Source organism: Trifolium pratense, linkage group LG3, assembly GCF_020283565.1.
Source record: "Trifolium pratense cultivar HEN17-A07 linkage group LG3, ARS_RC_1.1, whole genome shotgun sequence".
NCBI classification, from domain to species: domain Eukaryota; kingdom Viridiplantae; phylum Streptophyta; class Magnoliopsida; order Fabales; family Fabaceae; genus Trifolium; species Trifolium pratense.
In genome coordinates this window covers 7,497,436-7,516,928 of record NC_060061.1, presented here as the reverse complement: position 1 = coordinate 7,516,928, position 19,493 = coordinate 7,497,436, and the positions used below count along the sequence as shown (strand labels likewise).

The window sequence follows — 19,493 nt, the reverse complement described above, 5'->3', positions numbered from 1 at the left end:
AGTGCTACTACCAACCTCACAGTTTCAATCCTAGCAACTGGTGCAAACACTTCATTGTAGTCAATACCATGTTTCTGTAAGAAACCTCTAGCCACTAACCTTGCTTTATGCTTTGAAATTGTGCCATCAGGGTTCAGTTTCACTTTGAACACCCATTTCACATCAATTCTCTTTTTCTTGTCTGGCAAGGCAACTAGCTTCCAAGTCTGATTTTTCTCAATTGACTTAAGCTCCTCTTCCATAGCCTTCTTCCACACATTGCTTTTCAAAGCATCTTTGAAATTTACTGGTTCAGAATCAGCTAATAATGCAAAATGAATGAGGTCACCCTCATTATTCACTGCATTGTCTTGAATTACTTCACAGTCTTTCAATCTAGCAGGTACACGTTTTGTTCTCTGAGTTCTTCCAACCATATGAATCCTGTCATCATCATCACTTGAGAGATTCATATCACTGTTGGTCTCTGCACCTTGAATTTGATCAACATCATTGACTGTTTCACCTTCATCATAGTTTTCACCTCCATCTGATTCATCACTTGAATTTGGATAAATGAATGTTGACTGTGATTCACTGCTATACACTGGCTCTTCCTCCCATTTCCACTTCTCATTTTCATTCACAATTACATCTCTACTGAAATGAACTTTCTGAGTGACAGGGTTGTATAGCTTGTAAGCACCAGTTGGATGATACCCTATAAGTATCATTATTTCACTTTTGTCTTCAAGTTTGGTTCTTCTAGCATCTGGCACATGCTTGTAACATAGTGAACCAAACACTCTGAGGTGCTTCACACTTGGTTTTCTTCCATACCAAGCCTCTTCAGGTACTGATTTCAGCTTCTTGGTAGGACACTTGTTCAAGATGTAAGCAGCAGTAGTGACTGCTTCACCCCAGAACTTGTGTGGCAGGCACTTCTGCTTAATCATGCTCCTAGCCATATTCAGCAATGTTCTATTCCTTCTTTCTGCTAGTCCATTGTGTTGTGGTGTGTAAGGAGCTGTAACCTCATGAGTTATACCCTGACTTTTGCAGTAATCTTCAAAATCTTTTGAAGTGTATTCACCTCCACCATCAGTTCTTAAAATTTTAATTGATTTCTCACTCTCCTTCTCAATTAAAACTTTAAGACTTTTGAACACTGATAAAGCTTCACTCTTCAGCTTTATGGTGAATATCCACATCATTCTAGTGAATTCATCTACAAATGTAATGAAGTATTTGCTTCCTCCCAATGACTGCACTTCAAAGGGACCACAAATGTCTGAATGAATCACTTCTAAGGCTGCATTTGCTCTCTTAGCCATCTCCTTCACAAAAGGTAATCTGCTTTGCTTGCTCTTTATGCAGATATCACATATAGCATGCTTCACACTGATCTTAGGCATGCCATATACAAGTTCTTTAGAATTTAAATCTCTTAAGCTTCTATAGTTCAAGTGTCCATACCTTTTGTGCCATATTTCTTCAACTGGTTCACTTATATTTGAAGACAAACACATCACACTATCACTTGGAATCTTGCATCTGTATGTTCTATTCTTTGCCAGAGGAGACTTCAACACTAAGTTCCTTTTTGAATCAAACAGCTTCAATGAATTGTCCTCCATAGTCACTGAGAAACCTTTCTGCACCAATTGTCCTATGCTAATGAGATTACAATTCATCTTAGGGACATAGAACACATCTTCTATGATGACTGTGTTGCCTGTTTTGCCTTTGAACACAATTTTCCCTGTGCCTTCTGCTGCCAGTTCACTACTGTCAGCTAGTTTAATGCTAGTCTTCTTGCTTGCATCAAAACTAGTCAACCATTCTCTATGAGGTGTCATGTGGTTTGAGCAGCCTGAATCAAGAAACCATTCCTCATTTCTGTGAGTTTCATCACCAGTAGTAGCCATTACCAACACTGCCTTAGCATCATTGTCTTCAGCTACATTAGCTTCTTGTTGATCTTTATTATACCAGCATTCATCAGCAAAATGACCTAATTTTTCACAATTATAGCATTTTACCTTGCTTTTATCAAAATTCCTCTTCTTGTTTTGACTTTTGACATTGCCTCCTCCCTTTGAAGTTTCAGCTTTGTCATCTGACTTTGAATTTTGACTCTTGAGCCACTTTGCTTTACCCTTTCCTTTCTTTTTGAAATTCTTGTTACCATCATCTTTCTTGTTGGTTTGAGCTTGCAAGGCTTGTTGTTCTTTCTTTTCTGAACCCCTACTGAGAACTTTAATCTCATGTGCTTCCAAAGCACTTTGTAATTCTTCAATTTTCATTGTAGCTGTATCTTTCACATACTCTATAGCTATTACCACATTATCAAAGTTTGGAGTTAAGGATCTAAGCACTTTCTCTACTATCATTTCATCAGTGACATTCTCTCCACAATTTTGCATTTGATGAACAAGTGCAAGAAGTTTTGAGAAGAAATCACTTACTTTTTGATCCTCTTCCATCACCATAGACTCATATTGCCTCCTAAAGGCCTGTAATTTCACCTTCTTGACCTTGGTTCCACCATCATGGTAACCCTCGAGTATATCCCAAGCTTCTTTGGACTTAGTTGATTTTGAAATCTTTTCAAAATGCTGTGCATCACAATTCTGCTGGATATAGAACAAAGCCTTGCAGTCTTTTTTCTTGTTTTCTTTGTAGGTATTTCTCTGATCATTGGTTGGATTTGCTCCCAACTCATCGTATCCATTCACCACTACCTCAAGACACTCTTGTGCTCCAAATAAGGACTTCATCACTGCACTCCATCTATCCCAATTCTTTCCATCAAGAATCAGAATGTTGGTACCAAAACCTTGGGTGTTCATCTTGAATTTTCAAGAAATCAATCTACACAGCTTCACTTTGTGTTTCTTCACTTGATTCCTTCACACAATTCACTCTTGTTCTGTGATTGAACCAGGCTCTTGATGCCAATTGTTGGCGCAGCAGGAAGCAATTGGCTTGGTTGCAAGCACAGCTGCAGGCTCAGCAGCAGCAGACAGGCGCGCGCAGGCAAGCACGTAGGCTTGACCTTGGGCAAGCTTGCAGTTTTTCAGAAAACTGCAGTGAACAAGATGAACAAGATTCTATTGTTTTTCAACTGAATATGAGAGAATAGGAAAAGTTTTATTCATCCACAATAGGGGCCAAAGAGTTGATTACAATTGATACACTAAGGTGTATTTATGCTTGTTACTTAAGCTACAAGTAACTACCTTTGGCCTAACTAATTCCTAACAACTTTTGATAGTTAGACTAACCAACTAACTACCTAGGATCAAACAAAACAAACTGACTTCTAACTACTTAGCTAACTGATGAATTAGTATATTCCATCATGAGCAAGATATGGTCACGTAAGTAATACTCATGATATCTCGCTTTTAAAGTGATTTTGTTCAGTTTCGGTCAAAAAAGAGCCAAAAAAGTGATTCTGCACAGTTGTTTTTCCTTTCAAGTAGAGAATTACTGATGGTACCAATATATAGGAGTATAAAATTTGCATGATGGAATATTTTTTGTTTTTTATTTGGAAATGTGATGATGGTAATGCTGCAGTTAAAGTAAAGAGATGAACAAGTTGTAAATATCTCATGCATTTAAGAGATGTTGGAATTTTGAGAAAATATCCGAATATGATGCGACATTTATTTTATATAAATAAATGTAGGGAATGACTGAATTTGTTTTATAATGTTATCTTCCTTAATCTTGGTGAGATCGGAGAGATAATCTACTAACGATCAATGTAAGTCATATAAGGAGTCTTTAGACACTATAAGAATACTGGTCATTTGAAAGGGGTAAATTCTCCGGAAAAATGTATAAAACTCCGGGAAAGACACTTTTATCGGGGATAGATAAGACGGTTCATTTTTCTTTATTTCTTGTTGATGATGTTGGTCTCTTGTTTGTCATAAGAAGTGTCTAGATAACTTTGAAGAGGACATAATACATTGTAAAAAGCTTCTAGACTTCAAATACTGGCACGACTTTGTTCGGAAAGTCATTTTTTATATTTTTAGACGATCGAGAATATCTATAAAAATAGATGTGCCTGTGAACTTTTTGAATGATCCACATAACGGAAGATGGACTCTCATACCAGAGGATGTTATGGTGTATATAGGGGAAAACATGTTGTGTGGGCCTTATCGGAGTTTCGCACTTGTGGGATTGAGGACTAAATTTTTTATTGTGGGACAAATTCCCCTTAAAGTTGCTTCAAGGAAAGTGACCAAATATGAAAAAACATATTCCGACATTCAACATGTTTTTATATCATTTGCATTTGACATTTTTGGCTTCTTAGCACCAGATAGCGTGAATCTTACAAAAAGTTAAAAAGGTCGTGCATAACAATGTTGTGTCTCTTAAGTTCATGAATATTGTTTTTAAAAGAATTGATTTTGCCATTTAAAATAGGTTAACAATACATATCTTTTATTCATGTGTAATTATCCTCTTAATGAAAAAATTATTATCAAAAAAAAAATATAAGACTAATCACTAACTACAATACACTTAAATTTCTAATAAGAATTAAGTGTGAGATCAGTGGATATCGATTCTTAATTACTTTTGGCAAAAAAATATTGGCTCAATGGTGAATACAGGATTAGATATTTTCCCCCACTACTTTTCGGATAAACTATATGTATCAATTAATCATTATTAATTTGTAGCACGATTAGCCTCCATAAAAGTGCACTTTTTAATATTGCTACTTGTACAGTATAATCAACTATACGGTGGCATTTGCGTATCGTTTTTTAAGTGGTTATTTGTATATGGTAATTTTCTCCCAACAAATAAGAATATATTGGTAAGATTGAAATGATGATAGTTGGAGCAAAAAATTATCTAGTTGTAAAAATCGTGAATATAATCATAAAAAGTGTTCCAAAAGATAATGACAATGTCATCATTTTGGCAAAAATTTACAGCTTAAACAAGTACTTTAGTTGTGTATAGTGTGCAACAAGTACAACCTCTACGCTACAAACAACTATATAAAATCTGACCAATTTTTTTTTGGTGCATTAAAAAGAATCTAATTATAAATTAAAAATATGAATTAATTTAGCAGATTTATAATTATAAGAAAATCACACCAACTACTAACTCATCAACAATTATTTATCATAAACGATCAAAACAAGATACATACTCCATCTGTCCCAAAATATAAGACTTAGTTGACCATTGCACGTATGCCAATGTATAATTTTGATCACTAATATTTTTAATTGTCTATTAGTAAAAATTATAAAAACTTGATATTTTGAAAATACTCATCAAAATAAATTAAACAAAATCTTATATGATAATATTTACATCTATATATTATTAAAAAAATACGGTCAAAACAAGATAATGAATAGTGCGTTTAGTCAAATGAGATCTTATAAAATAAGACGGAGGGGGTATAAGATATGCTCACGGAGACAAAGATCAACACTTAATTCAATTCTAAATAATAGAATAAACATTTTATTTTCATATTTGTTCGTATTCATTATAATAATATCATTAATTTGTACACCATACATCATATTTATTAGGAAATGGATAAGAAACAGAGTCAGGTAATATGCTCAAACTGAAGTTGTCAACATCATCAATAGGATGAAATGCAACTATAGTATAAATTCCCTCGTATTCATTGTTATCAATACCTACATTGGATAAAATCATCAATAATACCTACTTACAATGGACAAAAAAACCATATAAATAAAATATAAAACTAGTAAGGAAGCAGTACCTATGGGTTTCTTATCATCTTGAACCTTTTTAGTCTTCTTTATATGGAAATAAACTGAATGCCCGTTCTTTCTAATATTGGAAGCAACATACGCATATCCAAATGCAAGAAAACTGTACATGTCTATGTACAATCCACGTTCTAAACACAATCACAAAATGCATAGAAAAATGAAATATAAAAAACAAAATCAAAGAAGAAGAAGAAGAAGAAGAATGTACCGGATTATCAAAAGATAAGCAGCATTCATGCTTGTATATGCGATGTGTTGGCTCTGGAATCCGAACGTGATGATCAAGATATGATTCGAGCAACTCCATTATCGTCTTTTAGGGTTTTAGAGTACTTCACTATTTATTAGGGTATTTATGATGATTATGATTATGATGATGATGATTGTAATAAGAAGAGACAGAAGTCTCACTAATTCTTTCTTATTTTTTCTTCTGTAGTAGTAACTGAGGGTTGAAAAATTGTGGGCCTAGAAAAGGAGGAGGGCTTCACAATGTTGGCCCAAAGTTTCTTAATAAAAGATTTTTTTTGCTAAAAAAAATATGTGTTTTATGTTACGTTGAGTTTGTTAATAAAAAAATTTTATTGCTAAAAAATAAGGGTATTGTTGGTATTACGAAAAGTCGACACAAAAAATATTTGTATCCTCTTTATATATAGTATAGATTATTGAATACTCCTTCCGTTCCTTTTTATTTGTCGTTTTAAAAAGAAAAAAAATTGTTTCAAATTATTTGTCGTTTTGATAATTTAAGGTTATATTTTGTCTATTATAACCTCCTTTCAATAAAATTAATTAATGTTATATATTTGGAAAGCTAAAAAAAAATGGTACATAGCATATTAATTTATTTTTTTTGTACATAATGTATTAAATTTATTGGAGATAGAAAGTTTGTGCAAAAAAAAAAAATTATTGATGGATTAAAATTAGAATATAATAGGAAGATATGGTGCAATAACACACTTTCATTTTTATATATATATATTTTTTTAAAATGACAAATAAAAAAGAACGGAGTGAGTATTACATTTGCATGCTCACTCCTGAATATAAAACAGATCCTAATATCAAAAGAACATTCAAAATTGTAAGATGGAAAATCAAATACGAAAAACACAGCATTGTGATGTGAGATGAAGATGACAATGTATAAAATAAAGGGAAAATAGTCATTTTGGTTCCTTAATGTGCAACTCATTGTCATTTTGGTCTTTCACTAAGGAAAAACTACTACATAATCCTTGAATCTGCATTCCGTTAGCTGGTTTAATTTGGTCTCTAATGTCATTTTAGTCCTTTGTCATATTATCAGTCACTTGTCAAATTAATGTCAATTCAGGAAGCTGATGTGTGTCCAAATAAAACGTCAGATAAGCTTTTTTGTTAAGTTAACGGCCAAATTTAACGTCAGGCATTAAATTGACCGACGGAATGCATATTCAAGGACTATTTAATAGTTTTTTCTTAGTGAGGGACCAGAATGACAACGAGTTGCATATTAAGGGATCAAAATGATTGTTTCCCAATAAAATAAAGGACAAAACTTAAGTACAGTACCTTATCGTTCCCAATTAAACTTTGACATGTGACATTATTATACAATGGGTTAAATAAATATTTAGTCTCGTAAATATCTCAATATTTGTTTCTAGTCCATATAATTTTTTTTAACAAGTTTTGGTTTTCTCTTCATCACAACTTTTGGTCCATACTATTAAGTCATTAAATAAAGACTACCTTATGAACAAAATTAATGGTCGTGAATAAAACACTTTCAAAATATCGCAGGGCGACCTCAGAAAAGGCTTACTTGCATTAGATATTCACACAACTTTTTCGTTGTTTTTAATCGGGACTGTCCAATTTAATATTAATGGTTAAGATTAATTTACATTGATTTTATTAAGATGTAATATGAATTGACCGATTTGAAATGAATTGCTAAGATCTATTGCTGCATGGAACCGTGTGATTTATTAAAAAAAAAATTAAGATCTTTGATGGTATATATTCGATTTGAGTTACATAAATATTTTTTTGATAAGTTGTTTTTTAAAATAAAGAGTTTTTTTTTTAATAATGAATCAAAAAAAGATACAATTGAATGCAATCTAAGCGAGCTCCGGGGAAATCTAGAGATATGTAGATAAATAGATTCATCGTATCATCTGTGTTACAGAGAAACCCTAAATTATATTCTTCCTTGTCCTGCCTCGTACCGCCATCCTGCCCACCACAGTAATACAATGAAGCAAGGCACCAACGACGCCGAAAACACTGAACACATGTCATCGTTTTCAGATCTCGGACTCTCGGAGCTGATAGTGGACAATTGCCATAATTTGGGGATTCGAACTCCGCGGCCCGTGCAACAACACTGCATCCCGAAGGTTCTAGAAGGGCGTCATGTAATTGGAATCGATGAGACTGGTAGCGGCAAATCGACAGCTTTTGCGCTTTCTATTCTCCACCGCCTCGCCGAGAATCCTACTTTTGCTGCATTTGCTCTCGTTTTGACGCCCACGCGCGATTTTGCTTGTGAACTGGTGGATCAGTTTTTTGCCCTTGGCCACCCGTTCCGCCTCCGCGTTGCTGCGGTTGTGGGTGGTTTTGACATTCGTAGTCAAGCAAAACATTTGCTCACCAGGCCTCACCTTGTTATCGCCACTCCCGGGAGGATCAATGTTTTGCTTCAGAATAATCCTGAAATCGCTGATATGTTTGCTGCGACTAAGGTAAAGTGATTATTAATACTATCAATTACTTTTTTTTTTTTTTTTTTATGTATTTGCTTTGTTTTAAAACATACATGAGATAGAAACTTAGTAGCTGACACTTGTTACTGCAGTTTCTTGTCTTGGATCAAGCAGACCAACTCCTGGATAATTTTAATGAGGATTTGAAATCTATTTTTCAATACTTACCAAAAAACCGGCAAAATATCTTATTTTCAGCAAACATGACTACTAATATGCAAAAGTTGTGTGACACTTATCAAGAGAAGCCGTATGCCTTTCAAGCTTACGAAGGGAGGGTTTAAGTTGCTTCCGCATTTTGACGATCAACCATCATTTGTGCTAAATGTGCTTTTTATTGATTTATGCTGTCTTAGTGTTTTTCTTAATGCATGTTTTTATTCACCTTTGCCAGAAACTTTTTTAAATTTATTTTGTTATGTTATGTTTAGCTTTGTTTTTGCCTTTTCGACCGCCCTTTTTTATTTTTATTTTAATGTTTATGTGATTCTATCATTTGATGTTGTATTTGTATTATCTCTGTTCTGCCTATTAATTAATATGTTTGTATAGCTCTGCAGAATTCAGAGTTAGTATACAATTTAGCCCTCTTTACAAAAGAGTAGAAGGAATAGGTAAGGATACACTAGTCTAGGAGTTTGCATCTCTAAAGTGAAAACTGATTCATAAGTTTTGATCAAATGTGTTGTATTTATAAATATATTTAATTGAAAAATTAACAGTGTAGATTTTAACAACTTTATATAGTTTTTCATTCATGTTTTGTGTTTTTACCATATGCTTGAACATTGATTTTTAAATGGATGGGTCTCCTTTACTAAGGTTCTGTTTGGTAACACAAATAAGCTAGCTTATAGCTTATTATATGAGCTTATAAGCTTGTTTCAAAAAATTAGAGGTGTTTGGTAACAAGCTTTTTGTACTAGCTTATAGCTTTTTTTCAGATGCTATTTCAAGTAGCATTTGAGCTTATAGCTTATAGCTTTTTACACTTTATTCCATTTTTACCCTTTAATTTAATAACTACTCACTCTAAAAAATAAACTACCCACTATCAATTATGTAATTTTATATTTAATAACCACTTTAAAAGCTAATTTTACCAAACACTTTAATTTCAATAAGCTAGCTTTTCAGCTATCAGCTATAAACTAGCTTTTCAGCTATCAGCTAGCTTATAGCTTATTTTTACCAAACAGACGAGGGTTTAGAACATCTCCAATAAACGTGGGTTTCATAGAAGAATGATTTTTTCTTTCGAAGTTATGTATAAATTTTAGAAATTGTGTGTGCGGGGATGAGAAGAAAGTTCTTTTATTTTCATTTTTCAAGTAACGGCAAGATTTGAATTTTGGCCTATTATAGTGACCACAATGATTATTTAATGGAAAATGCTAAACAGTGCCCCGGGCACTAGTTAAGGATGCAAAAATAGTAATTTGGCATTGGAATTTGTGCAGTCAACTTCTCAAAAGTTTAAAAAGTGTTATTTTCTTTTCAAAACTTTCTAATTTTGGTTTCCTTAACCAGTGCCCCGGGAGCACCGGTTAGTATGACCCTTATTTAATAGCATTAAGATCGGCTAAACAAAGTGAAGTGAATTGCCTCTGTTTCTCGTGCGTCCTTTTTGTTTTCAGTTTTGCTCTTTTGCTATTTAATTAAGTAGCGGACGTTATAAAAATAAAAAATTAGAGAAAAAAATTCGAAATAGGAAAACACTTAAACTTACGAAACTAGTTTTCAACAAAACCAAAGAATGACATGTAGTGCTACGCGTAAGAAGAAAGAAAGAAAGAAAGAGGGAAAGAAATAGGGCATCACAGAAGATACGTGGTAAGGCCGAAGAGTGCTTAAGCAAATAAATCGGGTTAACTGTTGCAGCAAAATAACCATATATAGAAAGTACAAATGATCGGGTAGACACATCCCATAAAAAATTAAGCAAAATAAAGAGCAATGAGATCAATGATGGTCATAATCGAACTCGTGAGTGACAATATTAAGTCACTCAATGAATACGAAAGTACCAATGCACCCTTAACAAATTGATAATTTCAATTTTTTTTATTTTTTTAGAATTTTCCCCCAAAAATTGTAATAGCAACCATCAAATCTCAACCACAATATATCGAGGTAGCACCGCTAATAGCGGCCACTATTGTTGTTACTCTCAACGCCATTTCACATGCCTATGGCCTAGTAGAGGACCACTGCTATGCTATATTGCTATAGCGTGCAATCAACAACATAGATTCAATCGATAAAAATGTTCAAGTTGTCAATACCATTGTCAATTAAACTAAACACCATTAAACTAAACACCATTAGTCCACAAGTTATCAAATGTTATTATCCGGATTCGAATACTGACTTTCTCACTTTTGAATGTGAGTTTAAAATGAATTTGTCATTTCTTCACTAGACAAGTGTATCTATTACTAATTTTTTTTTTAAAAAAAATATAGAAACAACATAAGATAAATACAAAAATAAAATATAGAAAAAATATAAGATAAATACAAAAATAAAATATAGAAAAATATAAGATAAATAAAAAAATATGATGATATGTTTAAAAATAGGAATAAAACGAATTATAGATAGAAACAAAACAATCTATACGCATAAAAATAGGAAAAAAAATAAAAACATTATAGAAAGTTTAGTCAATAAAAAAAATTATAGAAAGAATATAGAAAAAAATAAGAAGAAACCGCATAAAAACAATACTTTATTAAAAAAATAAACATAAACAATATTTTCCATCAAAAAAAGAAAAGAAACATAAATAATATTACTATCAAGTTTACTACTAACCGCCGACAATAATAAAGTTAAATAGTATCAAACTTAATAAATTACCCTAAATATTTCAAATAAAATTTATAATTTTTTATTAAAAATATACACGGACCATTATTTATCACTGAAACATAACAAATTGAAGAAATAAATTTACAAGAAAAAACACAATATTTTTTTTAAAAAAAAAACACAATAATTTCACTTATATATATATATTTTTTTTACGAATTCCACTTATATTTTAACAATAATATATAATAATTTTTTAAATATTTAATTCTAAATAAATTTTTTACCTTAATATAATGACAAACTTAGACCATCTCCAATGGTGTAGTACCTATTAGGTACTCATGGTACTTATTAGGTACTACCATTGGAGCACAACACATTTTAGTACCTAATAGGTATCACTTCTAATATAAGAACTCTCTCTCTCTTCTTTTTATGGGACCCACTTTATTTAATATATTCAAAAAAATTTAATTTGGCAATATTATTTTAAATTAAATTTCAAATTTTAATGATGTGGAGTTATTGATGGACCCATTTTAGAACTTTTTAAGAAATGCTCCATTGGAGGGGTTGAGTACCTATTAGGTACTATTATTAAAAAAATAATAAATTGATGATGTGTCTATGTGGGACCATTTAAGTACTTAAAAATGAAGTGCTCCATTATGGATGCTCTTAGATGTCAAATAAAAATCAATAGAGCCGTGCGAATGCACGAATCTTTAAACTAGTTTGTGTACGTAATTCAAACCAAACACTTTTTTTTTTTTTTTACGCAATCAAAGCAAACACTTATAAACACTACTACTCACTAAATTTATAAAATAATAATAACAATAATAATTGCAAGTGTATGAGAATGAGATGACGTTAAAAAAATATTCCTATATTAAAGGAAGACCTTCAGATTTGAAAGCAGGAAGATTACAACCGTTGGATTTAAACAAAAATAGTGACATCTAAATTAGAAAAAAGAAATGAAAATAAATTATGAGAGTGAGTTGTCGCATGGACCGGATTTCGTGCAGTCACCTTTTTGGTGCAGTCATGCATTCAGGCCATCTACAGTCGTCTGATCAAGATCAGACGGTTATGATTTAAAAACTTATTTATTGACTTCATTTTTTTAAGCCGTCCGATCTAATCGGACGGCTATAAAACGACTGCATGGAAAAGTGACTGCACCAGATCCAATTCCGTTGTGGACATAAAGATAGTGCATAGATTAGATTTACAGATAAAGAGAAAAATGGCGCTACATTGCTCCTCCTCAGCAGCAGCAGTAGCAATTTTCAAGTCTCGTGTCTCTCTCAAATCACCTTTGTTTCCAATCTCAATTTCATTTCAAAACCCTAATTCTTATTATTCTACTACTACAATTTCATGTACTGCAACAGCCAAATCCCCAACTGGCCCTATCAACCGTAACAAAACTACTACTTCTTCTTCTACCTCTAAAAAGAAGAAGAAAAAGAAGAATTCTGAAACTTTGAATCTCGACAACGATTTTGAAGTTTTGGGTGAATTTTCTGTAAATGATGATGTTCGAAATGCAGTTATTGATTCTAATTTATCTTTATATAATTTCTCTGATGATATGCCGTTGCCAGACCCTCCCACTGGTTTCTCTGTCGACGAAAATGGCGTTGTTCTCCTCACTTCAACAAATCGACTTGCCACTATAGTGAGTCTCTTTTGTTTTCTTCTGTTTTTGTTTTCATTCCATTTTTAACAATAATAATGCATTAGCTTAAGGATTATGATTATGATTATATTATATGGTGGTAAGTTAGGGTAAGGATTCTCTAATTTTGAGTTTCCTATGATGATGAATTCATGATTGTAGGACAATTTTAATTAGGTCTCTGACTTTATGAATATTTCAAAAAGGTATAAGCTAGCTTATCGGCCTCTATTTTTTACCAAACAGAACCATAGTAGTAAGTAGATAAACTTAAGGACTAAATTGACAGTAAGTTGTTAAAATATAGGGACTTAATTGATACTAAGGATGGTGCCAATTTGTCAGTTTAATAGAGTCGGTGACCTTTTTGAAATATTCATAAAGTCAAGGATCTATTTGAGACTTGAGAGCGACCTACAAAGTCGGGACTAATATGGTGGTTTACTTATTGATGGTTGATTATAGGGAGGTTTTATTATATATATATATAAGCTAATTGTGTTAAAATGTGTGTATGTGGGTGTGAACCATTGTATTGGTTTGACTTTTGAGTAGTTATTCAAATTTTGTAATTATTCAAATTTTAAATAAGTGGTTAACAGGTTGATCCTTTGAATAACCTTCCATTGGAATGTGTGATACGAAGAGTGTTCCGAAATTCTGATAGAGAGGAATGCATGTTGCTCAACCCTGTTGACACGTAAGTAATAAAAAAATATTTACTAGTTTCTTGAGTGATCTTCTAACTTCCCACAAACCCTAAATTTTAGTATCTTTTAATTTTTATTGATTACTATTGACTAAGGAAATGGGATTTTTACTGCAGGCCTGTGCTAGTATTGAAGACCACACTTGATGGATTCGCAGATGTAAGTTTCTGCCATGAATTCTAAGCGTCCATTTGTCTCTAAATTTGTTTGATGTTCCTATTTGTTGGTAACTGCTACATCTAATTTTGATTTAGGACTAATGTTTATCAATGTTATCTTGAATGGATTTGTAGTATGGAAATTTGAACTCTTTTTCCTATGGGGAATTAGGGATTAACTTTAAAATGAGTTTCCACATGCATACCAATTTTTTTTTTAACCTCATGCATGGGAAAATACATTTTTAATTTCCTCTCTTCCCTTTGGTGAATCTTCTTACCCAAATTCATGTCTTCCTTATGTGTTTTAGATCGATGAAGAGAAAATTGAATCTATTCTGCCTGCTGCAGCTTTTGCGCTTGCCAAAATACACATGCATCTTGTTCATAGTGGGTATGTTTCTGATTTCTTGCTGTCTAGAAAGTCACTCATGATATTAACTGTGTTTGATCTTTACAAAATATGTCTCTCCATATCAGGCTCTGTTACACGGCACGTGGTGGTTTGAGCTACACAGAACGAAATATAATTGACTTCCGCACAGGCATGTATTTTCCCGTTCTCAAAAGTACTAATGTTGAATGTTTTTGTTGTTAGAATATAAACAAAGCAAAGGGTTTATTCAGTTTAAAATATTTTCTTGTTCAGATGTGGCTGCTAATACATTCAGAATCTATAGTTTATGAGAAGTTAGTCACACTCACAACATGCCATTTAGTCTCTGTTTTTATATTTGCTACAAAAGTTTCAAGTTTTCGGATACTACTCGCTTACATCTTGATCATGTTGAGTGTCAACTTTTGTTGCTCGATATTTTCCATTCAGCTTCAAAGCAAAGTTATTGGCGAAGAGATAAGCTTTCTCTTTGTTATACGTGATATGTTTTTCTCATCACCTCTCTTGTAGTTTCTATTACAATGCTTTTCGTGGGAATTTGCATCCCTTCTTACTAAGGATAATTTGCTAGGTCACTTATGCTTGTGATATTTTGGGGGCTTTTTGGATAACGGCTTTGATTAGATGCTTATTGAATAAGCGTTTATCACATTAGGATGTATATATTAGCTTTTTCTACAATCAAAGAGATTAGGGATTTACTCTGCATCACTTCTGTGTATTCCCATGTGCTATCTCAGGGAACTAGTGAAAATTAACTGAAAACAACTTATGGACATGTCATAAGTTATTTTGATAAGCTCTTTCAAACACTTTCACAAGGTTTATATCATAAGATAACCCTAATTAAGCTCTTCCAAATGTCCCCTTAATTTGTTGTTGCTCATGTATTTGTGCGCACACTTGTTTGGGTCATATACTTTATATCCTTGCTTAAAACAAATGCAATCATTGTTTTATTTTTATATCAAACTGCAAAACTGAAAATTTATATATACAATTACTGGCCTTGGAGTTTGAAGATAACTTACTTTTCTCTCGTATTCTAATTTCATGTGCAAATATGGTGGACCATGAATTGTTGCATAGTCAGAACAATATCTTACATGTCTCTTCTTTTCATCCTAAAAGGCATGCCATATATATTCACTGTTATTCAATTGTATTTTTGCATTTCTGATTTTTATTCATAAGCCTTGAATGGTTTGCATGCTTGATTCCTAATTTTCATTTTTTTTAACTGCCATGTCTGATTGTGATTTCATTTAACAAATTAATTAAAATGTTAATCTTTAGGAAGTTATTATCAATTTATTGCCAGGGTGATGATTAACACATTCTAATTTTATCAGAATGTACCCCAAAATAAAAAGAATTATAATCGGGGCTTACTTCTAAGAGTAATAATCTACTGCACAACTATTTGAATTTTATGCTCTGAATATAAAGTTGTTATTACCATTTTGCAGATGATGGTAAAGAAGTGGAAGGCTTGCCAAGTGAAGGTGTAGAAATTACATATTTTGATCTGGTAATTTTATTACCTTTAATTAGACATTTACACAAATATGCTTATGAATTTTCGTCTCCTTTCGAATGGTTTGTTTTAATAGAAGAATTTCATCAAGTGTTTTCAAGTTAGTAAGGAAGCAAAATTGTGTTGACTTTATCTGACTGCTTGTGTTTTATTTTCACTTCACTGGTATGCACATTGTAATGACCAATTCACTGAAATGAATTTATTGGCGTGTTTTTGTTGTCCAATGTCTGTATTACCATACAAGTCTTGCTTTTGTTTTCCCATCCGTTTTGATTATGTCTTTTGGAAGATTCCGGCTCATAGTCCATATATACATTGTTCTTGTTATGTCTTTTGGAAGATTCCGACTCATAGTCCATATATACATTGTTCTTGTTTGTTCGGTCATTTTGGTTCTTGAAAGTGTCAGACACTCACTATATTCTATGAATTAATCAAAATTACAAAAACATCATCGGACATGTCTCTCGTTAGTTAATTTGGTTAACAAACATATGTTTTATCAACTAATTTGACCCTCAAATTACCAACACAAGATACATTCAAGGATGTTTCTATAATTTTAATATATTCCAGAACTATAGTGACAACATTTCACACATTTAGATTCTTTCCGTAGTACTGATTGTACTTTCTCACAACACAACATTATATCATGAAGAAGTATGCTTTGTTTGTATAGATAAATTTTTATTATTTGTCCTCGTCCAAATTTAAACTTAGAAGCTCGACAAAAGGGATCTCAACTATGGACATTAAGATGTACTGGGTGCTGATTTATAGTCCTTTTTTGCAGGAAGGTTCTCAGTACCTGATTTATACACCATCTGAACCAACGCATTTTGTAGTTGTGAAGGTAAACTTCTACTTGTACAAGCTTCTGAAAATAACTATCGATGAACGTACTCCTTCTGATCTTATTTATAACCAAAAGTTAACAAACTTTTGGTCTAAAATATAAGCAAAAGTTACCAAAATCAAGTTTATTTAATGCTATTCTTCCAAAAATGCCCTCATTAATTGTTCTACTTTTTAAAATGATTGTAGAATTCCAATGTAAATTTAAGGTCATTTTAGGAATTGTAATAAAAATTTTACATAAAATCAAGACAAAAAAACAACTTATTAATAAGTGTGCAAGTAAGTATATTTGCTTATAAAGAAGTCGGAGGGTGTACATTTTAAATTCGCACATGTCAGTATTCAATACCGATACATCAATACATGTGGTTATATTATTTTTTTGGTGATAATACATGTGGTTATATTTAATCCCGGAGGATAGTAACATTATTCCATATAATCTTGAACGTTTCACTCTGAATATGAGTGTCAATGTATTGTTAAAGTTGTTCTAGTTCTGAATTTGTACAATTGGCATAATAAAAATATGTTAATAGGATTAATTTGGCCTTTCTTGTGCAGGATGAGAATGGGGTGTTTCAACTGGCTGATGATGTATGTAGCCAATTAATCAATCGCAATAATTCACTTCAAATTTAGATTCTTCATAAAATAATTAATCTGACAAGGTAACATTAATAAACAGGACATGATTGATGATCCGGCTGTTATTGATGCCATAGACGAGGAGACTGAATTTAATGCCTTGGTGGTATGTCACTTCATTCTTTGAGTTACTAACATGTTTTTCTGAAATTAAGTTTGACACTTCTATGATTTCTGTTAACTTCCCTGTAGGAAGAAGAAGCTGCACTTATTGAAGCAATCATGAAGGAGCATGATGATGATGATGATGATGATGAAGAAGATAACTAACCTCATACTTATTGGCTGTAGAGCTGTCACCACCATGTTAGTTTGGTTTTTGTTTTGTTTCGGTTACCATGTTTAGTTAGTACTACTTGTTATCTAGAAAGTAGTGATGGAATGGAATGATCCACCTTTGTGTATATGAGTAAATTTGTAAGGACTGCAGTGATATATAGGGAAAGTAATTGGCTGTGCTCTTGAACTATGAAGGGTTAATATTTTTTCTCAGGAATTTCCTCATTGACTTTACCACAATTGATTTTATCAATTTCATCTATGTTTTTTCTTTCAGTTTTGGTTAATGACATTTAATCACAGTTTAATAGTATCCATTGTTCACAATTGTTACTATTATTAAATATTAATGTTAACAATTAACAAAAAACCTTGGTCTTCAAGTTTCACTGACATAACAAAGAAAAATTGCTTATATTAGATGTTGGACAAATTAAAGACATAGATTTGTTGTTTTCTTCATTAGTACTGGTACATGTGATTTGTGGATGATCCCATGTGGCTTGTCCTCAGCAGCCTTAGCATAAATCTCTCCCCTCTCTTGGAAATACCTCTTGAATGCTCTTGGAAGGAACCTTGGAATCAAAAACCCAAAAAGATTGATGGAGAAATAAACCAGATTAGCCATAGACAGAACCCTCCCAAACCAAAACCATGCCTTATCCTGCACAAAATCCACCAAAATTACAATTCATACTCTTCCTAAGTTCTAGCTATCTAGTCCTATAACATTAAAAATAAATGTCTGCATATTTAGTGATAATGAAATATAAATAACCTTAAAGTGTGGATTTGCTGGCAAAGTCACATTGAGCCAAACATCATGTATCCAATTAATATCCACAAAGATTCTTCTTACTGTATAAATCAAAGGCACCAATGCTCTAACTGGAGGTGAAAACACTGACAACCCACTTATTATATCTTCAGTGAGTATTTGAAAAGAGATTAAAAACAAGTGTGGACTTGCAGATTTCACAGCAAGTTTATCTCCTCTGCCAAATCCACCCAACACATAAGCCAAAGGCAAGAACAATCCAACTATTGTTCCTACAATAACATAAGCTTGAAAAAGCTTACTTCCATGGAAAATAGATTGAGACACACCACGACGGTATGAGGGAAAAGCAAAACGTGAAAGTGCCAACAGATAGATTGAGACAAAGGCAGGAAAGAGTAGATCAAGAAGAGGGACAAGACCACTTGCTGAGAAAACCAATACAAAAGCTACAAGTTGTAGCTCTATTACACGTAATGAACCCATCATTGTCATGCTTCCATGTTCTTGCCTTTTATCTGTTTCATTTCCACCACCAGTCACAGCTAGAGACACACCAGACATAGCTTTTCCTTAATTAATGTTCCTCTTGGTTACACCTTAATTAACTGAAAACCTAGGAACAAAGAGGCACATTAAATTATCAAGATAATAAAATTTGTATTCTGCACAAAATTATTGTAAGTGTAACTATGCTAAATATGACACATGCCATCATTTTATAAGTAGAATATAATGATGTAAAAATACATGTATAAGTGAAAAGTACATACCTAGTAGCTGAACTGAACTAAAAAGGGTGTGTGTGATGAAAATGACGAGTTGAAAGAGAGGTCTTGAATTGAACTATAGTTATCAGCAATTGTAGTGGATATATTTGAAGTGTTTTGAGTGATCAGAACTTAGAAAAAGACAGAATTATGGATTTAGAAGAAGTGACTGTGCTACCAAAGCAATATAGCATACAAAAAAACGTGTTGAGTAGCATGTGTGACACTTGCTTTCTCCTACACGTGTGTTGGGTCATTGCTCCATGTGTCATGTTCTACTTCTACATGATAATAAGTACTATC

At 32.5% G+C, this 19,493-nt stretch overlaps 3 protein-coding genes across 3 annotated transcripts; 2 read left to right on the top strand and 1 right to left on the bottom strand.

The window, feature by feature from the left end:
• The first annotated feature begins 7,864 nt into the window (after window positions 1-7,864).
• Window positions 7,865-9,058, top strand: LOC123916107 (DEAD-box ATP-dependent RNA helicase 36-like). The gene is made up of 2 exons (XM_045967471.1): window positions 7,865-8,524; window positions 8,638-9,058. The coding sequence occupies exons 1-2, from the start codon at window positions 8,036-8,038 to the stop codon at window positions 8,827-8,829; spliced, it is 681 nt and encodes a 226-aa protein (XP_045823427.1). The 5' UTR covers window positions 7,865-8,035; the 3' UTR covers window positions 8,830-9,058.
• Window positions 9,059-12,569: 3,511 nt separating this feature from the next.
• LOC123916106 lies at window positions 12,570-17,918 on the top strand. Its single transcript, XM_045967470.1, has 10 exons — window positions 12,570-13,049; window positions 13,652-13,749; window positions 13,876-13,918; window positions 14,229-14,311; window positions 14,398-14,462; window positions 15,784-15,845; window positions 16,651-16,710; window positions 17,280-17,312; window positions 17,404-17,469; window positions 17,556-17,918. The coding sequence occupies exons 1-10, from the start codon at window positions 12,615-12,617 to the stop codon at window positions 17,631-17,633; spliced, it is 1,023 nt and encodes a 340-aa protein (XP_045823426.1). The 5' UTR covers window positions 12,570-12,614; the 3' UTR covers window positions 17,634-17,918.
• Window positions 17,919-18,034: 116 nt separating this feature from the next.
• LOC123916105 lies at window positions 18,035-19,241 on the bottom strand. Its single transcript, XM_045967469.1, has 3 exons — window positions 19,194-19,241; window positions 18,421-19,036; window positions 18,035-18,306 (listed from the first exon to the last, which is right to left on the bottom strand). The coding sequence occupies exons 2-3, from the start codon at window positions 18,982-18,984 to the stop codon at window positions 18,076-18,078; spliced, it is 795 nt and encodes a 264-aa protein (XP_045823425.1). The 5' UTR covers window positions 18,985-19,036; window positions 19,194-19,241; the 3' UTR covers window positions 18,035-18,075.
• Between the last annotated feature and the right edge of the window lie 252 nt (window positions 19,242-19,493).